General features: G+C 41.9%; 1 protein-coding gene across 4 annotated transcripts in view; it reads right to left on the bottom strand.

Moving 5' to 3' along the window:
• DGKG (diacylglycerol kinase gamma) overlaps window positions 1–21,050 on the bottom strand; it is a 210,199-nt gene that overhangs the window by 141,693 nt on the left and 47,456 nt on the right. For all 4 annotated transcript variants that reach the window (XR_009402469.1, XM_059391334.1, XM_059391333.1 and 1 more), the window contains exons 3-6: window positions 17,964–18,040; window positions 9,794–9,956; window positions 9,164–9,226; window positions 610–780 (exon numbers count right to left, since the gene is read on the bottom strand). Coding sequence is in view for 3 of the 4 variants with exons in the window: in XM_059391334.1 (XP_059247317.1) it covers window positions 610–780; window positions 9,164–9,226; window positions 9,794–9,956; window positions 17,964–18,040 (474 nt within the window). In the remaining variant the exon portion in view is untranslated. The remainder of the gene's footprint in view (window positions 1–609; window positions 781–9,163; window positions 9,227–9,793; window positions 9,957–17,963; window positions 18,041–21,050) is intronic.

Genomic DNA, 21,050 nt, shown 5'->3' with positions numbered 1-21,050 from the left:
CTCTCTCTCTCTCTCTCTCTCTGAAGATATGTTTTTTAAATCAACTTTAGTCACATTTGGAACCAACTCCCTCACTTAACTAGCCCCTTTTCTCTAGAGGCCAAAAAACTTGAGGTGGGGGTGGGTGAAGAAACAGAAATAAGTTTTAACAAGCTAGAGGTTGATCAAGAAAAAGGAATTCCTCATAGTTAAAGAAAAAGGAATTCCCCATACTTGGGTACAGAATAGAAGGAAGACAGATATTGAATAGCCTCCCTTGAAAAATAAGGGAAGGTAGGAACTTTCTGGTTAGAGACTTTCAGAAAATCCTGCCAGCAATGGAAGGGAGTCTCAACCCCACGTTGAGACTTCTCCAATTTCCAAATCCAGATTCTCAATGGCAAGGTCTCAGATGTACTTCCTACTCTCCACACAACTGGTACTGGGTTCCCAGCATGGATTGTAAGATGTGTCCAGATCACTGCTGGTGACAGGACCGAAGCACCTTCCCCAAGCAGGTGTCACGAATACCCATGATCCCAGGTCACTCTCTGGCATGCTTAGAATGAAGGACAAGATACTAGATCTTCTAAGGAAAAGTTGAAGGCCCTTGAGAGGGTGAGCACTTACATTCCAGCTTATCCTGAGGTCTCCCCGTCTCCAGCAGGGACAGGTAACACACAACATCCTTCAGGTACACTATGGGGGATTCCGAGCCTGGAGATGGAGCAACAGGGTTTCCCAAGGGGGTTGCAGCCACTTGGTCTTTAGCTGGCTCTTGCTTCTCAGTGATCTTCAATTCTGTAATAGCCAAAAGCAAACCATCCAAAAGCACTTAGTATTTAACAAATATTAAATCCCTTTTGTTACTCCATCATTTTCTTGATAGAGGCAAGAATTTTAAACAAGTATCCTCAAAAGTGTTGGTCACTTAAATATGATCCAATCTGTGGTCCTAGATATCTAATTTGTGGGGTTCATACTCTCTGAATGGGTCCCATTCTGACCCCTTTAAGAATCTATATCCTTGTAAGAAATTCACCTATACCCTGTGAATTTTCAGAAAAGATGACAGTGATTTTTAGTAATGCCCATAAGCAACAGGTAAATGGCATTTAGCCTAAGGGTCTGGGAACACACCCAGTTTATAGAGTTTTGGCTAGGATTCTAAAAACCAGACTATTGGTCATTTATCAATGCCTGCTTTCACAATTTTCTTCTCAAATAAATTAAAAGATAAATGAAAAGGTGAATATTCAGAAGACCAACACTCAACGAGTTTCCAGAAACTAGGACGAATTTTGACTAGCTGCAAGCCTAATCAATTGGATTAAGAATATGCAGAAAGTGGTTTATCATTCAGCAGGAATGGAGTGTTTTCCCTCTGGAGTTTCCCCTTTTCTTAGATAGGAAAACGCTGTCTTTTTTATACTTCTTGTCCTCTAATTCAGAAATATGAGGTTATTACTAATGAGAAAACCAGGCACCTATATTCTACTGTGTGAATTATACTTTCTCAAGTCACTTTAAGAGCTCTATCTCTCTTTTCCCAGTCTCTCTAAATCCATGCCCATCTGAAATAATCTCTTAATATCCAGGAAGTGGGTGCAACTCACAGAAAACACAGTGAAAAGTAAGAGGAAGACCGGCAGTGGAAAATCCACTAAGTAATGGAGAGCACACAGACAGGCAGCCCTGAGAGTAATGCCTGCTGGGGAAGGCAACATTACCAGCCCACTTTTTGTTCAGAGAGCCAAAGTGCCAGGCAAAGGCAAACGGTTTGTGTCAGGCCAGTAGAGCTGTGTTCCATGAAAGCCAACTGGGTCCCAGGAGTTGGGCTATGATCTGAGAAGGGAGTTAACAATGATCCAGATGGACAGCAGGTGAGACCACTGTCTCAATGACACTCTGTATACTACAAGAGGCCTTCTGAAGAGACCAAGACAGATCTTACGAAACAGAACTGCAACACAAGGAAAGGAAGCTTCCAGATCATTGGAAACCACTTCCTACTGGACAAGACCCTAAGAGGTTGCAAGAAGATATAACCTCTACTAAGTAGGGGCAGAAAGCCTCAAGGGTGAGTAAGTTGAGCTAAAAATAAGGATAGTGAGATGGGGAAATTGTAATAAAATTACATATGCAACAGAAGTATTTAAATAATCACTGGAGGAAAAGTTAGGGATAAACATACTAATATATAAGACAAATGAGAGAGGGGTGCCTGGGTGGCTCAGTGGGTTAAAGCCTCTGCCTTCAGCTCAGGTCATGATCTCAGGGTCCTGGGATCGAGCCCCACATTGGGCTCTCTGCTCAGCAGGGAGCCTGCTTCCCCCCCCCCTCTCTGCCTCCTTCTCTGTCTACTTGTGATCTCTGTGAAATAAATAGATAATATTAAAAAAAAAAAAAGACAAATGAGAAAAATCCTTTGTACTGGATAGCCCATTATATCTCATGTTACTGTTACATCCTCAAACTATCCATCATTAAAACACTATTACAATGACTTCTATTTTGACTAAATTGGAATAACGTACCAGATATACCCTTCTGTTGAAACAATTAAAAAACTGGACAAAAGATATGAAACAATGGTTCACAGGACACTGGATGTGGTAGCACCAAATGGTGATTTTCCCAAGAGACTGAAAAACAAATGAGATGATTCCTATAATTGCCACATCTTACTGTCCAGAAAGAGTTTTAAGGGCTGCAGCACAGGAAAGGGGAGCCCAGACAGATCCTGCAAGTCTCTCTGAATTGAAGAGGCAGACTTTGGGGAGTCCAAGGTGTCTAGAGTTCACAGGGCAGTGCACCAAAGAGGAGGAAGCTGCACAGAGAGAACTCTAGAGATCTACAGAGGGTCCTCTGTGAGTAATCAGTAGAGTTTCCCCTCAATTATTCAGCTGAGTAACAATTAGCATAGATGTGTGATGAGACTACCTGAGGCTAGGGAAAGAATCAGTATTGGTGGGAACAATCCCTGGAATGCAAGAATAGTGTCTCTTCTCACCAATCAAGGCAGAAAACTCAAGAAACACTGGGTAGAGAACTCAGAAGAGTTTTGCTTTGGTAGTTGGGTGAAATTAGTAAACGCCTCTCTGGTCCTGCCTAGTAAAGCTTTAAAACCCAAACCAAAAAGGTCAAACTATTTCCAAGTGACCTAACAGTGCCCCAAAGCAAAACTCAATAATTTTTCTAAGAATGTAAAACCCAACGATGTAAAATTGTCAATGCCTGGTATTTCACAAAAACGTTAACAGGTATACAAGGAAGCAAGAAAAAAAAAGAACAATAATAATGAGAAAAAGCAATTGACATGGAGCCAGAAATGACACAGATGATATAATAAAAACTTTACAATAATTATTACAAATGTATTCCATCTCTCCAAGAAGCTAGAGGAAAGATTGCATATGTTAAGAAGAGACAAAAAAGATACGTAAAAAATGTCCGTAACAATTGTCTAGATATGATGTGTGTGAAATGAAAAAGTGCCCTGAATAGGATTAGCAGTGGATTAGAATTTGCAGAAGAAAAGATCAGTGAATTTGAAACAGCAATAAAAACTATCCAAAAAAGACTTAAAAAAAAAAATAGTGTCGTATCGGTGAGCTGGGGGACAACTTCAAATAGACATGTATAATTTGAATACGTGAAGAGAGAAAGAAGTAGAAAATTTTAAGAAATAATGGCTGGAAATTTTCCAAATTTGTTGATATTTGATAAAAGCTATAGAATCTCAGGTCCATGATGCTCAATGAACCCCCAATACATGAAGAAACATGAAAATTATACCAGGGAACATTATAATCAAATTGGTTGAAATCAGTGATAAAGAGAAAAAAAATTCATAAAAGCCACAGGAAAAGAGACCTTATGTAGACAAAAAAAAAAAAAAAAAGAGGAGAATGCCTGTAGTTTTCTCACTGGAAAGAAAGCAAGCTGAAAGCAAGTGGAACAACATCTTTAAAGTACTAAGGGAAAAAAAAAAACTGTCAACCTAGAATTTTTTTTTTTAAGATTTTATTTATTTATTTGAGACACAGAGAGAAAGAGAGAGAGCACAAGCAGAAGGGAGAGGGAGAAGCAAACTGCCCTTTGAGCAGGAAGCCCTACTGGGGGCTTGATCCCAGGATCCCAGAATCATGACCTGAGCTGAAGGCAGATGCTTAACTGACTGAACCACCCAGGCACCCCTGCCAACCTAGAATTCTTTACTCAGTGAAATATCTTTAGAAAAAAAAAGGCAAAATAATTTTTCAGTATACAAAACTTCACAGAGCTGCAATACAAGAAATGATAAAGAACATCTTTTTAGTTGAATTATACCATATGGAAACCTAGATTTACACACAAGAATACAGAGTTTTATAACAGGTAACCACATGGGTAAATATAAAAAATATTTTTATTAGTTAAATCTCCTTGAAAGATAATTAACTACTGAAGCAAAAATAATAACAATGTGGTTGAGCAGTTTATAATTCAACATGTATAGAAGGAAAATGTATGATAGCAGTAGCACAAAGGCCTAGGTGGAAGATATGGAGGGATACTGCAATAAATTTCTTTTTTAAAGACTTTATTTATTTATTTGACAGAGAGAGAAAGCACAAGCAAGGGGAGCAGCAGACAGAGTGAGGGGGAGAAGCAGGCTCTCCACCAAGCAAAGAACCCAACGTGAGGCTCCATCAAAGAATCCTGAGATCATGACCTGAGCTGAAGGCAGACACTTAAACTACTGAGCCACCAAGGCACCACTCTTATGGTAAATTTCATAGAGTATATACAAAGTGGAATAATATTACTTGAATATAGACTATTACAGTTAAAACCATCACTAAAATACTGTTACAAAGAGTTATAGCTAATAGTGTTAAAAAGAAGATGAGTGAAATCATAAATAATTTAACTAATTGAAAGAAGACAGAAAAAGAGCAAAAGGGAAAGAAAAGACAGATGGAGAAAAAAAACCCAAATAGCAAAATGGCACTTTTAAACCTAATGATAGCAATTATCACAGTAAATGTAAATGTTCTAAAATTCTAAAATGCAGAGATTGTCAGCTTAGATTAAAAAAAGAAGATCCAACCAACTACATGCTTCCTATTAAAAAGTCTTTTTAAATATGGACACAAATACATTAAAAGAATGGAGGAGGATGCCACTGTAACTCTAGTTAATGAGAGTGACTACATTAATTATGAATTATAATAAACTAGATTTCAAAGCAAAGAGTGTTCCCAGGAAAGAAGGGAGTCACTTCATAATAAAGAGGTCAAATCATCACAAGAACATAATAATTGTAAACACTCTATTTCTTGATCTTTACCTAAAAGGAATGAAAGCTGTCCATATAAAGATGTGTACTAAGAATATTAATGTTTTATATGTAATAGCCCCAAACTGGAAACAACCCAAACGTCCATCAGTAGGTGAATGGATAAACAAATTGTGGAATATCTACCTATATATTGGCATACTAATCAGCACTAAAAACATGTTGATTATTATATTATAAATTATTATACTGAGTGAAAGAAGCCACACCAAAAAATGTACATACTGTATGAGTCTATAAGAATAGAAAATGCAGTCTAATCTATAGTGGCAGCAAGCAGATCAGTGATAGTACAGACATGTGGGTAGTGGTAGGGAAGGTGGGAAAAAGAGATTATAAGGCAACTTTGGAGATGATAGATATCTTCATTATCTTGATGTGGTACTGCTTTATAGGTGTATACACCTGTAAAAACTTATTAACTGTACATTTCAAACATGCAATTCACTTTATGCCAATTATATTTCAACAAATCTGTTTTAAAACATTGTTATAGACTTTTCCAAAGATCTCTGGGTTACCAGAACTATGACTGGATCTTGAACCACCAGTTCTAGTCTACACTGAAGTGAACTATTCATTCTAGTCATGGAAATGCCAGGGCACAGAAGGACTGAGGGGCACTTAGTCTTATTAGTGCTTTTCCTCCTCAAGCTGCCTTATGTGAAACACCCCCAACCCACGCCATTCAAGTACATCCCTCAGGGACCATCAGTAACAACAGACTAATACCCTCTTCCAGATTACAGAAGTTCTGTCTAGGTGCCATGTCATTAACCATTTTGCTTGAGGGTTCTTAGGCAGACCTGATTTGTTCCACCTTCTCTCTGTATTACCTGTTGCCTTCCGGTTGGACAGGGTTGCATGAAGGAAAGAATACCAAGCTAGAGGCAGAGGACTGAGTTTCTAGCTTTGGATTTGTGCTAAATGGTGTGTGATCTTGCATGAGTGGGCTTACTCCTATATCCAACCTCAGATTTTTCATCTATGGAAGGAGGGCCTTGCATTAAAATTGATGTTTACCAAAAGTCTTGAATGATATGAAAAATGTTTGAGTATAATGTTAAGTGAAAAAAAAAACTGGTTCCCAAATTATATGCATAATCTGATTCCAATTCCATAAAAAATTTGTAGAAAAAACCTACAAGGAGGGGTGCCTGGGTGGCTCAGTGGGTTAAAGCCTCTGGCTTCGGCTTGGGTCGTGATACCAGGGTCCTGGGATCAAGCCCCACATCGGGCTCTCTGCTCAGCAGGGAGCCCGTTTCCTCTTCTCTCTGCCTGCCTCTCTGTCTACTTGTGATCTCTGTCTATCCAATAAGTAAATAAAATCTAAAAAAAAAGAAAAGAAAAGAAAGAAAAAACCTACAAGGATACGTGTATACAGGCATAAGTGTAACTGCATTGGTAAATTATGGGTGATTTTGTTGTTTCCTTTTATTTGTTTTGTACACTTCAAATTTTTTATGATATAATGTGTTACTTTTATAATTGGGAAGAACTTTCCTTGAGAGTCCAATATGTCAAGCTGCGGAAAACATCTCAAGAGCCTGAGGAATGAAATAAAACCTAGGAGATTGAAGTTCACATTGTTTATTCGACTTAGTCCTGGGCATTAAGGGAAGGATGCACTCTGGCTTTCCTAGCTGACAACCTGAAATGACAGATCACTTGAGGCTCTGAGCCTATGTCTGGTCTCAGTGGAAGCCCCTCTCTACTGTGTCTATGTACCCAAACATTCCCCTACCTGGTTCTGGAAATGAATAATTTGAACTGGATTGTTCTGGATCCCAGCTTGGAGACTGCTCTGAAAGGCCTAAGTAGGCCACAGCAAATGAGAATCTAGTTTCCTCTGGCTTCAGCTTGGACAACAGGAAAAGGCTGGGATTTTTAACAGATGGCCTGATCTAAGGTGATACCAGAACTTGGCTCTTCCTTACTGGCAGAGGCCCTTCTCTGTGGTATCCGTCTGTCCCTACATTCCTGTTTCTGGTGAACAGGGGCATCTAATTAAGACATCCACAGAAGGTGGTCTAACAGGAAAAGGATGTTCTACTTTACATCTCAAGTCACAAAAGATGATGGAAAAATGGTATATACCTCCCTGAGACAGCATTCACATCATTACCCTTTTATTATCTGACCACAGGAAACTGACACTCTCCATACACAAGGAAAATGGTACATCACAAATCACTTCTCCAGGAGGAAGTTTCTGAAAGTTGCTCTCAGACCCAGAATGATACAAATGTTGCCAATAAACACTGTGGTCAAATACACCGGCCAAGTTCCATTATCATCATCGATTACTTTTTCTCAAATATCATGTATTGACAACATCCCCAGGAAGTCCTTCCTTGGTTCCTCAGAAACTTTAGCCACTAAAACAAACCCTGCTCCGACAATTTGGAACCTCAAGGAATAAAGTGTAATTTTTCTCGGGTTCCTCTTGAAGTTCCAGATATTTGGACTAAGAAAGTCTCTGGGTAAAGAATCTGGGCCCAAATGCTTGTCATGGTTGATTTTCTCTTTCAGAGTTTAGAATGTCAAGGTTCCCAATTTCACCCTTCTCTTCCTATTACGAGAATATTTTAAGTCATCATATGCCTCTCTTATTCCACATATGATTTAAGACTTATTTATAACTTAAATCCATTTACCTAAGAGCATCTCCCAGCATCAGCTTCTCTACCAGAGAGGCTATGGACCTCGCATGGCTGGGTGGGATGCTGGGAAGAGTGGGTGGGTGAGCCATATTTTGTAGAGTCTTGCCCTGATGCTGCCCCTGAAGGCCTCAGGAAGGCACTGATGCCTGTAAGCCTTGCTTCGTGGAACTCTAGGGCAATTTTCCTTTCCCAACCATGCTCTGCTTTTCATCCATCATCAATTTTTGATCTCACCAGTCCTTCAGTTATACCCGGAAAACTCTACAGTCTTTCCAGTTGCCCTTTTTGCTATGACTAGAGAAAAGATTAGAAATACACCTAGTATCCTCGTGAAGAAATTCTCTCATCCTTCCAGGTCCCGGGCAAATAGATGAAAATAATGTTAACTGCTTCACCTGGCTCCTCCTCCTGACTTATGAAAACCGGTGCATGTAAGTACCACCAATTTTCCCATCTAGGCCTCTGTGCTCTTGTTCTACATTTCACTTTTACATATGTTAGAAATTGCACAACACAATGTCTTTTTTTTTCTTCAATAGTTAATTACCTTTCAAAGAGATTTAACTAATAAGAAAAATATTCTTCATATGTCCCAATGTGGTTACCAGTTTCAACATTCTTCATTTACATGTGTAAACCCAGGTTTCCATATGGTATAATTCTACTAAAAAGATTCCCTTTACCATTTCTTACAGTGCAGCTCTATACAGTTTTGCCCATTTGAACACACTCCTCCCTTCTTGACCGACTAACCTTCAACCACCCACAGGCAGGCAGTCATGTGTATCTCAGCCCTAGATCCCTCTTTATAAATATGCTCTGCTTCTCTCTCTCTGCACCTCTCTCTCTCTCTCTCTCTCTCTCTCTCACACACACACACACACACACACACACACTCTCGCTCAAACCTCCACATATATTTACTCCCCAGAAGGTTCCCCTTCTCCCCTGTCTGGCCAGGCAACCCCATCAGAAGTAAACAGCTAATGAGCTACCCTGTTTCACGGCAAGTAAAGAAAGAGCCTGCACCAAGCCTCATGATCCCAGCACATGTCAGTGGTGGAGGCCCCTAAGATGGAAGCAGACAAGATGTGCTTAAAGGACATGGAAACAAACCGCTGGTTAGATGTCCCCTTCCTCCACCCCAACCCGCAAATCTCGTATTATAAAGACTTACCTGTATCAGGGGCACAGGCCTCATCTGCTTTGGCAGCATTATCCACATTCTGTATGTTGGTATCTGGGGAGGAAAAAGAAGATCTGAGGACCAGCCCATGATCTCTAGCTTCTTAGAGACACAGGAAGGGCACACCTTCCTGTGGGGACCTGGATCACTTGAGTTGTGCGTCCCTGAGTGTCAGCTGGGTTCATGCTGACTCACTGGGGTTGGCTGTGTCACCCCCATTATAGACCAAGCAGACAAGGATCATAACCCCCTTCCTCTGCCACTACTGGGCTCAGCCCAGCCTGGGCACATGACCTGAAGGTGTTCCCTTCAAGGGCTTCCTGCCCTCTTTGCAGAAGCTTCTCTTCCCCCTGTCATACATTATTTTGTTCTTCTCCCCATCCTCCCCTCTGATCCTGGGGGCAGGAATTTTGCCCTTCTTTGTTCCTCTGAGAGAGCCATCAGACAGGGTTTCCCATGAGTCCCTATGGGGAAAGGAGTCCTGGTGCCCCAGTCCCCATTCCCACCCCATAAGGAAGTTACTGCACACAGGGGACCCCCTAGAAATGCAGCTGTGCCTGTGCCAAATGCGTCAGAGCTACAAAATCTCCTTCTTGCCTCGGGGAACACTGGTCTACATACCTGGGCCACTGGCCTCATTGCTGGCCCCCTCTGTTGGGTGGTCAGGGGTCTCCTGTCTGGGCTTCTGGCTGAAGGCCAGGAAGAGGTGCGTGCTCAGTGGCTGAGGAAGGTCCACCTCCAAGTACGCCCTCATGAACAGCTTGAAGACATCGTAGCTAATTGGCTGAGAAGAAACAAAGAGGACAGAGAAACTGGGGAGGGCAGGCAGGCGAGAGAAATGGAAGGGAAGCAGAAAGAAGTGGGGGGCACTGGTGGGCTCAGGAATGAAAAGGCCAGGAGGTGATGGAGAATGGCAGGCACAGGGAGCAGGGGACAGGAAGCAGGAAAGAGATGACACTGGTGGTTGCATGTCGGGACTGGCAGGAGGCTTCTGTAACAGGACATGTCCAAGACTAGGCAGAAAGCGGGTGATGGGGAATGAACATGACCACACAGGGGGACTCTGCCTGAGTCGATGCCCACAAGCCAGACGGTTCTCTAATGAGCTGGATTTGGTCAGTGTCACGGAATCCTAGTAAGATGAAGAAGGACGGAGTGGAAAACACAATGGAAAGATGGTTCTTCTGTAGGGTCTCCATTTTTCTACTTAGGCTGTGAGGGATGTGATTTCTGAGTGCTCGGGTCTCAGAAAAGAGGGAAAAACAGGCTCCATCCTTCAGGAGTCTCATAACTGATCTTCCCTGGATGAACCTCAAGAGAACCGGAGAGGGTATGTGTTTGGCTCAGCTGTTCTCAAAACATGCCCTTGTGAAGGTTTTTGGCACTGGGAGAAGAGCCGAAGGGCAGAAGGTAGAATCAAGAAACGCGCCCCAAACTAGAACCTCTCCCAGCTGCCTCTCTCCCACCACTGCCTGGCTTCTGGTCCCGGGCTGGGAGCAACCGTGCCAGAAAGGGCTGCTGTACTCAGCAAACGCTCAACAAAGACAGTCTGCAATGAGTCATCACTGGCTCGTTCTCTGATGGCATCAGATTCTTCATCAAATCGGCAGATGCTCCTGGAAATCACTGAGGAAGCTCTCCTCTAAGATCTGCTGTGCAGGCTTTTGTAAATAATAACAGCTATGAGAGAAAAAAAAAAAATCCCTTTTTAGGGAGCCTACTTGGCTCTCCTTCCAAAATGCTGATAGCATTTAACCCCTTGTCTCTTCTAGAAAATCTGGGAGCCTTTCCGGAGCCATGAGCTGGCTCAAATATATGCCATCAAGTCTGGGATGCAAAGTTTTGGCCCCCAAAACAAGGGATGATCTCCTGACCCCATTGGGAGGGAGCTCAGGAGGCAGTTTTCACTTGCCCTAGGCTGTCCTTTGCCGAGGGGAGGAAGCCTGATTTGGTTAAACAGAGGATAATGCAGGCTCTTAGCTCATTAAGGAATCTCTAAGCAAATGGTGGATTCATATTTCTTGTGACAACTACCACCGATCTGTCTCTATCTCTCTGTCTTTCCTGAGTCTCTGTGTCTCTCTTTCTGACCCTATCTCCACAGCCTCATCACCCAAGTTTCTTCCCCACACAACCTTCTCTCTTTTTTTTTTTTATCAGTCTGCAAGAGCAAAAGCTTTTCTTTCTACTTTCCAAGTGGAACCCACCAACTATGACCCTTGATTCCACCTGCCCTCCCTCTGAAGGCATCTCCCAGCATCTGCTTCTCTACCTGTAAGCATGTTCAAGGTCACTGTTCCAAAGAAATGACTGAATACTTGAGTTACTACCCTGTCCTTCTTCTCTTCCCCTTCTGTGTTCCCTGGCCAGACCACACTAGCCTGTTAACTCTTCAGTCCTGTTCAGTCTGGGTTCTGGCCCATCACCTCTGAACCCACTCTCTTGAAGGTCATCAATTCAGGTGTCTCTTTTTTGACTTGCTCATCTTTGGCTTCTCTGTAGCATTCCCTCCTCTTTACTTGAACTTTCTGTTTTCCACATTGTTGTTCTATTTTGGTTTTCTTCATTCTCTACTTTGATTTGCCTGAGTATTTATTGATGGCACAGTTATACTTTAGAAGGCTCCTTTTGCATGGTCTTCATCTTCACACTATTTAAATTGGCAAGTACTGTTTGAAGTGTACAACTGACCCTTGAACAACATGGGTTTGAACTGTACGAGCCCATTTACTTGTGGAATTTTTTTCAGTAAATAGAGTACAGTACTATCAGTGTATTTTCTCTTCTTCATGATCTCCTTAATTACATTTTCCTTTCTCTGGCTTCCTTTATTATAGAATATAGTACAGTATATACAATACAAATAATATATAAAATATGTGTTAATCAACTGTTTGTGTTAAAAGTAAGACCTCCAGTCAACAGTAGGCTATTAGTAATTAAGCTTTTTGGGGAGTCAAATTTATATGTGGATTTCCAACTATGTTGTGGATTGGCGAACCTAACCCCCATGTTACTCAAGGGTCAACTATAGTTTTGAGCCCCAAAGTGTCCCGTTAATTTTTTTTATCAAATTGAGAACTAGCAGCAGAAAATATTTCTGGAACACTGACTATACTAAATGATTTTTTTAAAAAAAGAGAACACTTGGTTAACACATCTAATATAACACTCTTCAAAAACCAAAGCTGAAAGATCATCAAAGAAAGCAGTATGGGATTCAGGGGACCTCGTGACTGGTCTCAGCTCTACCCCATTTCCCTCTCTTTGTGAACCTCAGTTTCTTCCTCAGCAGATGGTAAGTTTGAGAAGATCTCAGGTTCTCAACTTCTAGTAGCCCCCTCCCTTGGCCAGTCCCCTCCTGACCCTGCAGCTTCTGCTACCTTTGACAATACCAGGCTCTGTTTTGAACTCCCAGTCATCGGAGACTAGGTGTTGTCCCTTCCTTCTATTCACTGTTCTTTTGCCACCTCTGTCACCTCTGGGTCTTTTCTGTGTGTTCACTGTCCCGCTGCCTCCACCCATACAAGAAGGCTCTGGAGGCCCAATGTTCCCTGGTTTCAGACTTCTGTTCTGTGCCTCCTACCTGGACCACTGCAATACTTCTCAATTTGCCTCCACCCCCATCTGTCAGTCCTCCCATCTTATCTATCCTTGCCAGATTGATCTTCCCAGAGCATAATTCTGAACAGATTGCTTCTCTACTCAAAAACTTTCCATGCCTCCTAATTGCCCATGGGAGAGGTGAGATCAGTTTTAAAATCACATGACCCTCTATAACATTTTTGAGCATGCATTCCCATTTCCCTATACTTACAAATTAATACATGTACTACTGTGCTCCTCTATTATACCCCATAAAACATACACTAGAGAAGAAATTAGGAAACAGAAGATAAGATAAAAAAAATCAATGTGACTGGAAGGTCTAATTTGCAGTGTTCCCACACTCCAGTGGGTCATCTCCTGTATTCCTTGAGTCCTCTGGGATTCACAGCCCTCCCATAATCCCACTCCAACCTAGATCCATAGCTACTTCAAGCTCTGAGGTCATTCTGATCTTTTCTCCTATGATTCCCTATGTGTACCTCTACACTCTGTCCACACTTATCTCTGTGTTCTTTCCTGGTCCAGCCTCCACGCGTATCTCATAAACTGCTTCCTTCTCTACCGGTTAATATTCCAACATATTTTAGCTAGACTTTAAGGTCAAGCCCAGATGCACCTCCTTCAGAAAGCCTGGTACCTGAATTTCTGTACTTTGTCCCTTCCATTCATGTCCTATGACACTTTCATCAGCTGCTCTCTTTTTAATACATAGTTGTTTATGATAACTACATCCTTAGTTCCTCAACTAGATCTAGAGTTCTGGGAAGGTAGTGAAATATCCTATTTCATCTAAGTATCCCCCCAAACCATCTATGACAGGTATTTTAATGGATGTGGGGTATCTTGCTGTATACTTGGCTCCCATCGATTATTGTAGGGCCTATTCAGTCAATGTCTATGTACTGAACCTCCTAGGTACAAGAAACACCTTGGGGAACACACCTGTGACACACACACACATAGGTCTATACCTTCAAAAGACTCAGGTATTGAAATAATTCAATAGTGATGAGTATGGGAAAAGTACTGACAAACTACTATAAGAACTTAGAAAACAATGATGGAAGGCATGTCCAACCACTCATGACCCTAATCAGGGGAACAGGATGTCATAGAATAAGCCCAGAAACAAAGATCATTCACATCAGAAAAGCCCAGACCTCCTCATGTCACTGAAGTTCTGAAAGTTCAGTGACTTGCCCCAGCCACCCAGCAGCAGAGTAAAACCGGAAGCCTGATCTTCTGACTCCCAGTCCAGTGCTCCTGCTCCCATGTCTGTTCTAGGTCCCAGTGCTAACAGATGGCTCCCTGCCACTCTCTCTAAGAACCTCAAGTATAGTATGCAAAAAAAAAAAAAAAAAAAAAAAAAATGTGGCTGTGTGCCACTCTCAGAGCAGTATCTGAGTTGTGGAGAGTGAGTTCTTTATGAGCACAGGCCAGGCTCAGATGCGCTGCCAGTGAATGTGTGATGGGTAGAAAGTGGCTTACTCTGCCCAAGCCAGACAAACAAACACTCAGGCATGCTGGCAACTCTCTGTGTTCTGGAATAACATGCTGGGCACTGTCATGGTGCAGGCCTGTTTTCTTCCCAGAAACTGCCACTTTCATATAGGAACTAACTGGGCACTTGCTTTTTCTGCAGTCTGCTTCAAGAGTGAATTCTTGCACAGGTCAAAAAAGGAGGGGGGAACTAGATGGACAGCTTATTGTGCATCAGGCAGTTTACGTTCATGATCTCATTTAAGTCTTAAGGCAACCAGGGCACCTGGGTGGCTCAGTCCTTAAGTGTCTGCCTTCGGTGCAGGTCATGATCCCAGTGTCCTGGGATCAAGCCCCACACGGGGCTCCCTGCTCAGTGGGAAGCCTGCTCCTCTCTCTCCCACTCCTCCTGCTTTTGTTCCCTCTCTCGCTGTATCTGTCAAACAAGTAGAAAATATCTTAAAACAACAACAACAACAACCACCGTGTGAGGTGGGACTATTACCGCTAGTAATAGCAGTGGATGAAAAAAATTCTGAAAACATGAATAACTTGCTCAGAGTCATACAGCCTGGGCAGAGCTGGGCTCTGTGCTTCCACATGTCTGAGTCCAAGATCACAAGGCCACCGAGCCACCTTGCTCCTCTTACTCCACCATGTACTGGTTCACTTTCTGGCTGTTTTTTGCTCTACTCGATTCTCCAGAGTATCACTCAGTGTTTATGGGCAGCGGCCCCGCTTGTCACGGCCAGATGCGAACTTTTATTCTTGGCCTCGCTTTCCTAGCTACTTGCCCTTCCCACGACTAACTCATGCCTCCTTGAGACATTTTAGCAGCAGTAAGCCATCAAGCTCAAGAGCAAGTACATGCTTTTTGTTTCCCCCACCCCGTGCCGGGACATTACACCTACTAGAAGCCAGCCACACTGGGAGAGAGAATAAAACCAGAGTGACAGAGCTTCCCAGCGACACAGCAGTTCCAGGCATGCAAAGAGTGGGGGGCCAGCTGGATGAGGCGTGGGTGGCAGCAGGCTCCTAACAGCCAAGCTGCTCTCCGCTTCTGAAAGCTCCCGTGGCCTTCACACCCTCGGTGGCCCTGACCAAATTGTTCCCCTCCCACTCTTCAGCCTCAAGGCTGTCGGGCTGATTAGCAGCCCCCACCCTTCTTTGTTCCTGTGTTTCTGGAGCTGGGGGTGAGGGGTGGGAGGGGCAACAAGTTCTTTGCGGCTTCCCCATCTTCTCTGCATGGCTTCTCTTCAGGAATGTTCTTTGAAATGGCTCATTCTCAGTCTGTCTCCTGTACGGGCAATCTTCCTCCTGTTTCATTCTCCAGAGGACTGTGCACTTTATCCAAAGCCCCTGCTCAGGTAAACCTCAAGGACATGTGCTTTGCTGGTTCCCTGCCAGTGCCCAGCAGCAGAGTTGACTCAAGGGTCACTGAAAGGATGACAATACCAATAAATAATGACCTGCCTTGTCCCAAGTCTGTCCTGCTGATCAGTCATTTTTCTGCAATTAGCCCTCATGAAAGGACCTAGGATCAGGGAAAAGGAAGTTGAATTTAACACATTCTGGGGAAAGGAGTCAGAATAATAATGGATACCACTTTTTAAGTGTCCTATAAAGTGTTAGACATTTTGCAAAAATTATCTCAATCCATCCACTCATCTGCAAACTTCAATGTCTTTGCTTGTTGTGATCTTCAGGTCACAGATGAGGAAATTGAGGCTCAGAGACGTGAAATATTATTTCAGGCCACACTGCTGGTTGGCAGCAAAGGCAGAAGTATAACCTAAGACCACGAACCTTCAGAGCCTGCCAACAGGGAGTAAGTTCTAGAGGGCAAGAACCGTGCTTCCTCACCTTAATATCTTCTACAGTGCCCAGCACGGTGCCTGGATGCTCAAGAAACATGAGATGAGTGGAATCGGAAAGTAGGGGAGGTCTTGCATTCATTTACTCATTCAACAAATATTTCTTGAGTGCGTGCTATGAGCCAGATACTCCTCTGGGCACTGGGGATACTGAAATGAACAAATATATAGCATGACAGTTGGTGAGGAATACTAAGGAGGACAATAAGGCAGACCAGGGGGATAAGAAACATCAGGAAAAAGGGCTTAAAATTTTAAATAGAGAAGGTGACATTCACTGAGAGGGTGATCTGAGCGAACACTTTAAGAAGTAAGGAAATAAACAACGTGGGTATCTGTGGGAGGAACATTCCATGAAGAGACGAAAGCAAATGCAAAGGTACTGAGGTAGAGCGACCTTGGCTTGTTTGACAACATCAAGAAGGCTATAAGAGCTGGAAAGGAAGGATGAGGAGAGTAGCAAGAGATGAGATTAGGGAGTAGACGGAGGTACAGATGGTAATGACTTTGATTTTAACTCTGAGTAGGGAGTTGGGGAGCCATGAGGGATTGTAGAGCAGAATAGTGACATGATCTGACTTAAATTTTAACAGATTGCTCAGGATGAGTGTGAAGAATAGGGTTTAAAGGTCAAGAGCAGAAACAAGGAAGGAGCTCAGTTAGGTGACTATTACAATAATCTGGACAAAATATGGTAGTGCAGGTAAGGGTGGAAGCAGTGCCTGTGGTGAGATGTGACTAGACTTTGGATATATTTTGAAGGTAGAAGTGGCAGAGTTTGCTGATGAATTGGACATGGGATGTGAGAGGAAAACTCAATGATGACTCCATAGTTTAAGACTGAAGAACTTGAAGAAAGGAGTTGTCATTTATGGAAATGGGGTAGACTGCCGGAAAAACAGGTGTCACAAGGGAAGATCAAAGAACTCAGACTAGCTTATGTTAAGTAGGAGACAGCAGTTTGATTTTTCAATAGAAATGTCAAGTTAGAGGGATGAAAGGAAAACCAGTGTCCTGATATCCAAGTGAAGACAACAGAGGAGGACCTGACCAACTGTGTCCAATGCCTATTGGCATTGAGTAAAATGCCTATTGAGTTCAGCTACATTGTGATCCTTGGCAATCCTCACCAGTGGTTTTAGTGGAGGAGTAGGGGGTTATGCTCTGATTGAAGAACTTTCAAGAAAGTGGGAAAAAGAGAAATTAGAGGCAATGATTACAGACAAATCTTTTGCACAGTGTTGCTATTAGGGACAGGAAAGAAATGAGGTAACTGGAAAACTGGAGTCAGGAAAACAATTTTAATAGAGGACAAATAACAGTATGTTTATATGTTGATGAGAAAAACCTAGCAAATAGTGGAAAGCTGATGTGAAAGAGATACATATACATATACAGAGAGAGCAATGCTTCCCAATAGATTAGAAGAGGATGGGAATGAGTGCATACCTGGAGGGGCTGGACTGACTAGGAACATGGAGAGTTCATTCCTAGTTATAGGATTAAAGGTACAGAGGCATGTGAGGATCTTGTTGAAGATCTCTTCTGATTTCTTTCTATTTTCTCAGTGAAGTAGAAAGCATGGTTGATGACTTAGAATGAGGACAGGAAAAGGGAAAATTTGAAGACAGGAAAGTATGATGGAGTCTTCTAGGACATTAAGAGAATGCTTAAACTTGACAAACATATAAATGGTTCATTTGAGACTTAGGAGAATATATGCTGAGAAACAAGTTCTTTAAAAGGAGCTAAACTTCTAAGAATGGAACAAATTATGGAAAAGCTAGAACATAGGGCTTTTCAAAGGCTTGAAATGGAAACGTTCTTACCTCATGTGGGTCATATTGTTTGAGGCTTCCACCCTCATTAAATTCAGCCAAGACATCCTTTATCTTCTTGGAAGAATCTAGAGAGACATAATGCACATGTGAAATATTGGTGAACAGCTCATGGGAGCTGGGCCAAGTACATTCTCCCTGTCTAACCTTGGTTATGATGGCGCCAATCCTCATTCCCAGGGCTATCTGGAAAAATCTCACCCTTATCTGCCCTTCTCCCCTCTTATTTCTTTACTTATAGTCTCTCTCCTGTTTTATGAACTATCTTTCTAAAACACAAATGTGATCTGATCATGTCCCTACTCAGTACACTTCCATGGCTCTCAGTTTTCCCAGGATAAAGCTTAACTCCCTTGCTTGGTACATAAGTATGGTGATTTGACCTAGACCATTCCTCATCTCTTTCTTTAACCTTCTACTCACCCTACTTTTCAGCCCCATCAAATCACATTTCCATCAGTCCCTGATTACACTGTGTATTCATTCACTCCTTCGTTCTTTCATGGAGTCTGTTCTCTATGTTGTAAACTTCACTCAATTCTTGGTATCCAGCTCAAATGACAACTCCTTTGTAAAGTCTTCCTTTATCAGTCAGAGTTCCCTCTCCCACATCCCACATGACTTGTACACAATTCTGTAACAGATCTTGCCATATAGTGTTATAACTGCCTCTCTTACTCCTCTCCTGCCCCAGTTCTACCTTGAGATCTATAATTGGTTAGTGAGTCTTTGTATACCATATCACAGTCTGACACATAAGAAAGGTTCAGAAAACCGGTTTACTAGGTGACTACATAAAATCTGAGCAGAAATATTAAAACATTTACATTTTTGTTGACTAAATAAGATGGATGGGCATTCAGTCCACTGATGCTCTGTCCTTGGTGCTGAAACAAAGACTCAGAGTCCGTGAAGCATAATGACTTAGAAAATTCTCCTTTCCATTGGAAATAATCTGGAAACTAACAGAAAAAAGTATGGCTTCTTCTTCTTCTTTTGAGTTTTATAAGGAAATTGGGAGTCTAGAAAAGGGATTCGATAATTGTCATTATAAACCCATCCTGAGTATATCCTGTGCAGTTATCAGAACTCTAGACATCAGAGAAAACCAGGGTCTCTGTGCTCTCCTTGTCTCAGAGTACTGTAGATAATTAAGAGCTTCCCAAGCTCCATTACTGCCATGATTTGAAGATCTGAGCAAAGGGCAATGTTATTAAAAATTGACATAGTGTTCCTTGGTGTTTTTACAGAGGGCTATACTCTCTCATAGGCCTGCATAAAGTAGATGTGCACATGGGCTGCTCTCCACAGCTCTGCTGACTTGGATTCGATCAAGCACAAGTTATAGTCATTTTAGAACTGAGACATATTGAAATGCCACAGGAAAATGTTGATGTTGCCTAAAAATGGACATTTCTTCCTGAAATTCAAAACTAATAGCTCAGTGAGATCCAGGCAGCAGATGTCATCAATTTGGGCTGCTTCCACTCAATTCAGGAAACACTATGGAGGGTGAGAGGCTGCAAGGTACTATTGATGAACTAGCTGGGGAGATTATCTGAATAATTGTTCTAATGGCCAGCCTCTAGTTGGGGCCTTTATTGCATAGTCTCATATACTCTCCCCTGCTGATCCATGCACATTTGGTTATATTTTCTTCAGTTTACAGATGAAGAAGCTGAAATTCAGAAAAATTAAGTGACTTGAGTAAAAGGGTTTTAATTCAGGTCTAGTTTGGCTCAAAGTCTATATTACTTTCCCTTGAGCACTATTCACTGTTACTCCCCAAACCGTGGCTGACACAAGAGAAAATATAATAATAGCTATAATACAGAAGCTCCATGAAGAACAGACCAGAGAAGTAGAACGAGCAGGAAAGAAGTAAAGTTAGGATGACAGTAAACTTGGGTGGGGGTCCAAGGATGTCCCATACAGGAGGTAGAATTTGAGAGCTGAGGTGTAAAGAATAAGTGAGGCTTAAAAGATGGACAAAAAGTGGAAAGACTATTCTAAGAAGGGGCAGGGTGAACAAAAATACAGAAATGGGCATTACAAGACATCTAGGAAAGGTCAGAACCAGAGAGTAGTTTGGGGCCAGATTTGTGGGAGTCCTGAGTGCCAAGCTAAGGACATTGATTTGAAATTGTTAAAGATTTCCTGAATAGTGGAGTACTGAAATCAAGTCTGTTTTCTAAAGGCCACTCTGGCAACAGAATGGAAGACAACTTAGAATTAGGCCAGAGCTCAGTTAACATTACACATAAATTATGTTCAAATCATTCTATGGGTAGCTCAATTATTTAGAGAAGACTACATTTTATAATCTATTTTAATGGGAGGTTTTCAGGCCAACCAGAGTGGCCAAATCTGGACTGCATTAAAAAGTACGAATTTGGAAGCATGGGTACCCTTGGTGTTGCTTCTGCAAGAGTAGTAAAGAGCCAACATTTTGACTGAGAACCAGGGAAGTGATTTCACTTGAATTCATACTCTTGATATTATTGTCACATTTTGGAAATTCCACAGTTGATCCTAGCAGAAATCCTATTTTTGGTTCTAAGTGACTATATATTTGCAAAATCCTGATTTATATTTAAATGTATGCTATAAATGCATGACACACACACACATATGTATATACACATACACAAGTATGTTCATCCTATGTTCACATTCAAATAAATAGACTTTAAAAAGAAAAACACAAAAAGTATATTAAAATCTCCAATTATTAGCCTAAAATTAAGTAGAAAAAAACATCCAAGAGATTGCTGGTTCCTAGATTTCTGTGAGAGTTGTTCTTCACCACACATTTACTTCCATTTGCTTCATGGGCTTTAATGAGCTCATAGTGTTAACACCTGTCCCTTTTTTTAAAAAAAGGGAGAAAATCTAATTCTCAAATTTGAGACCCATTCCTTTCTCCTGAGATGTCCTTTGATATTTTATTAGTTCTATTTTTGACAGGCTTCTGGACTGGGTTTCTATTTGCCCAAGGAGGAGTAAGTGGGTACTGCTCCATTCTGCTTCATCTTATGACAGCAAGGAACAATGAGGGTCATCTTCAGAACATTCCTT

Source organism: Mustela nigripes, chromosome 2 (genome assembly GCF_022355385.1).
Source record: "Mustela nigripes isolate SB6536 chromosome 2, MUSNIG.SB6536, whole genome shotgun sequence".
Taxonomy (NCBI): domain Eukaryota; kingdom Metazoa; phylum Chordata; class Mammalia; order Carnivora; family Mustelidae; genus Mustela; species Mustela nigripes.
This window is presented reverse-complemented; position numbering and strand designations above follow the sequence as displayed.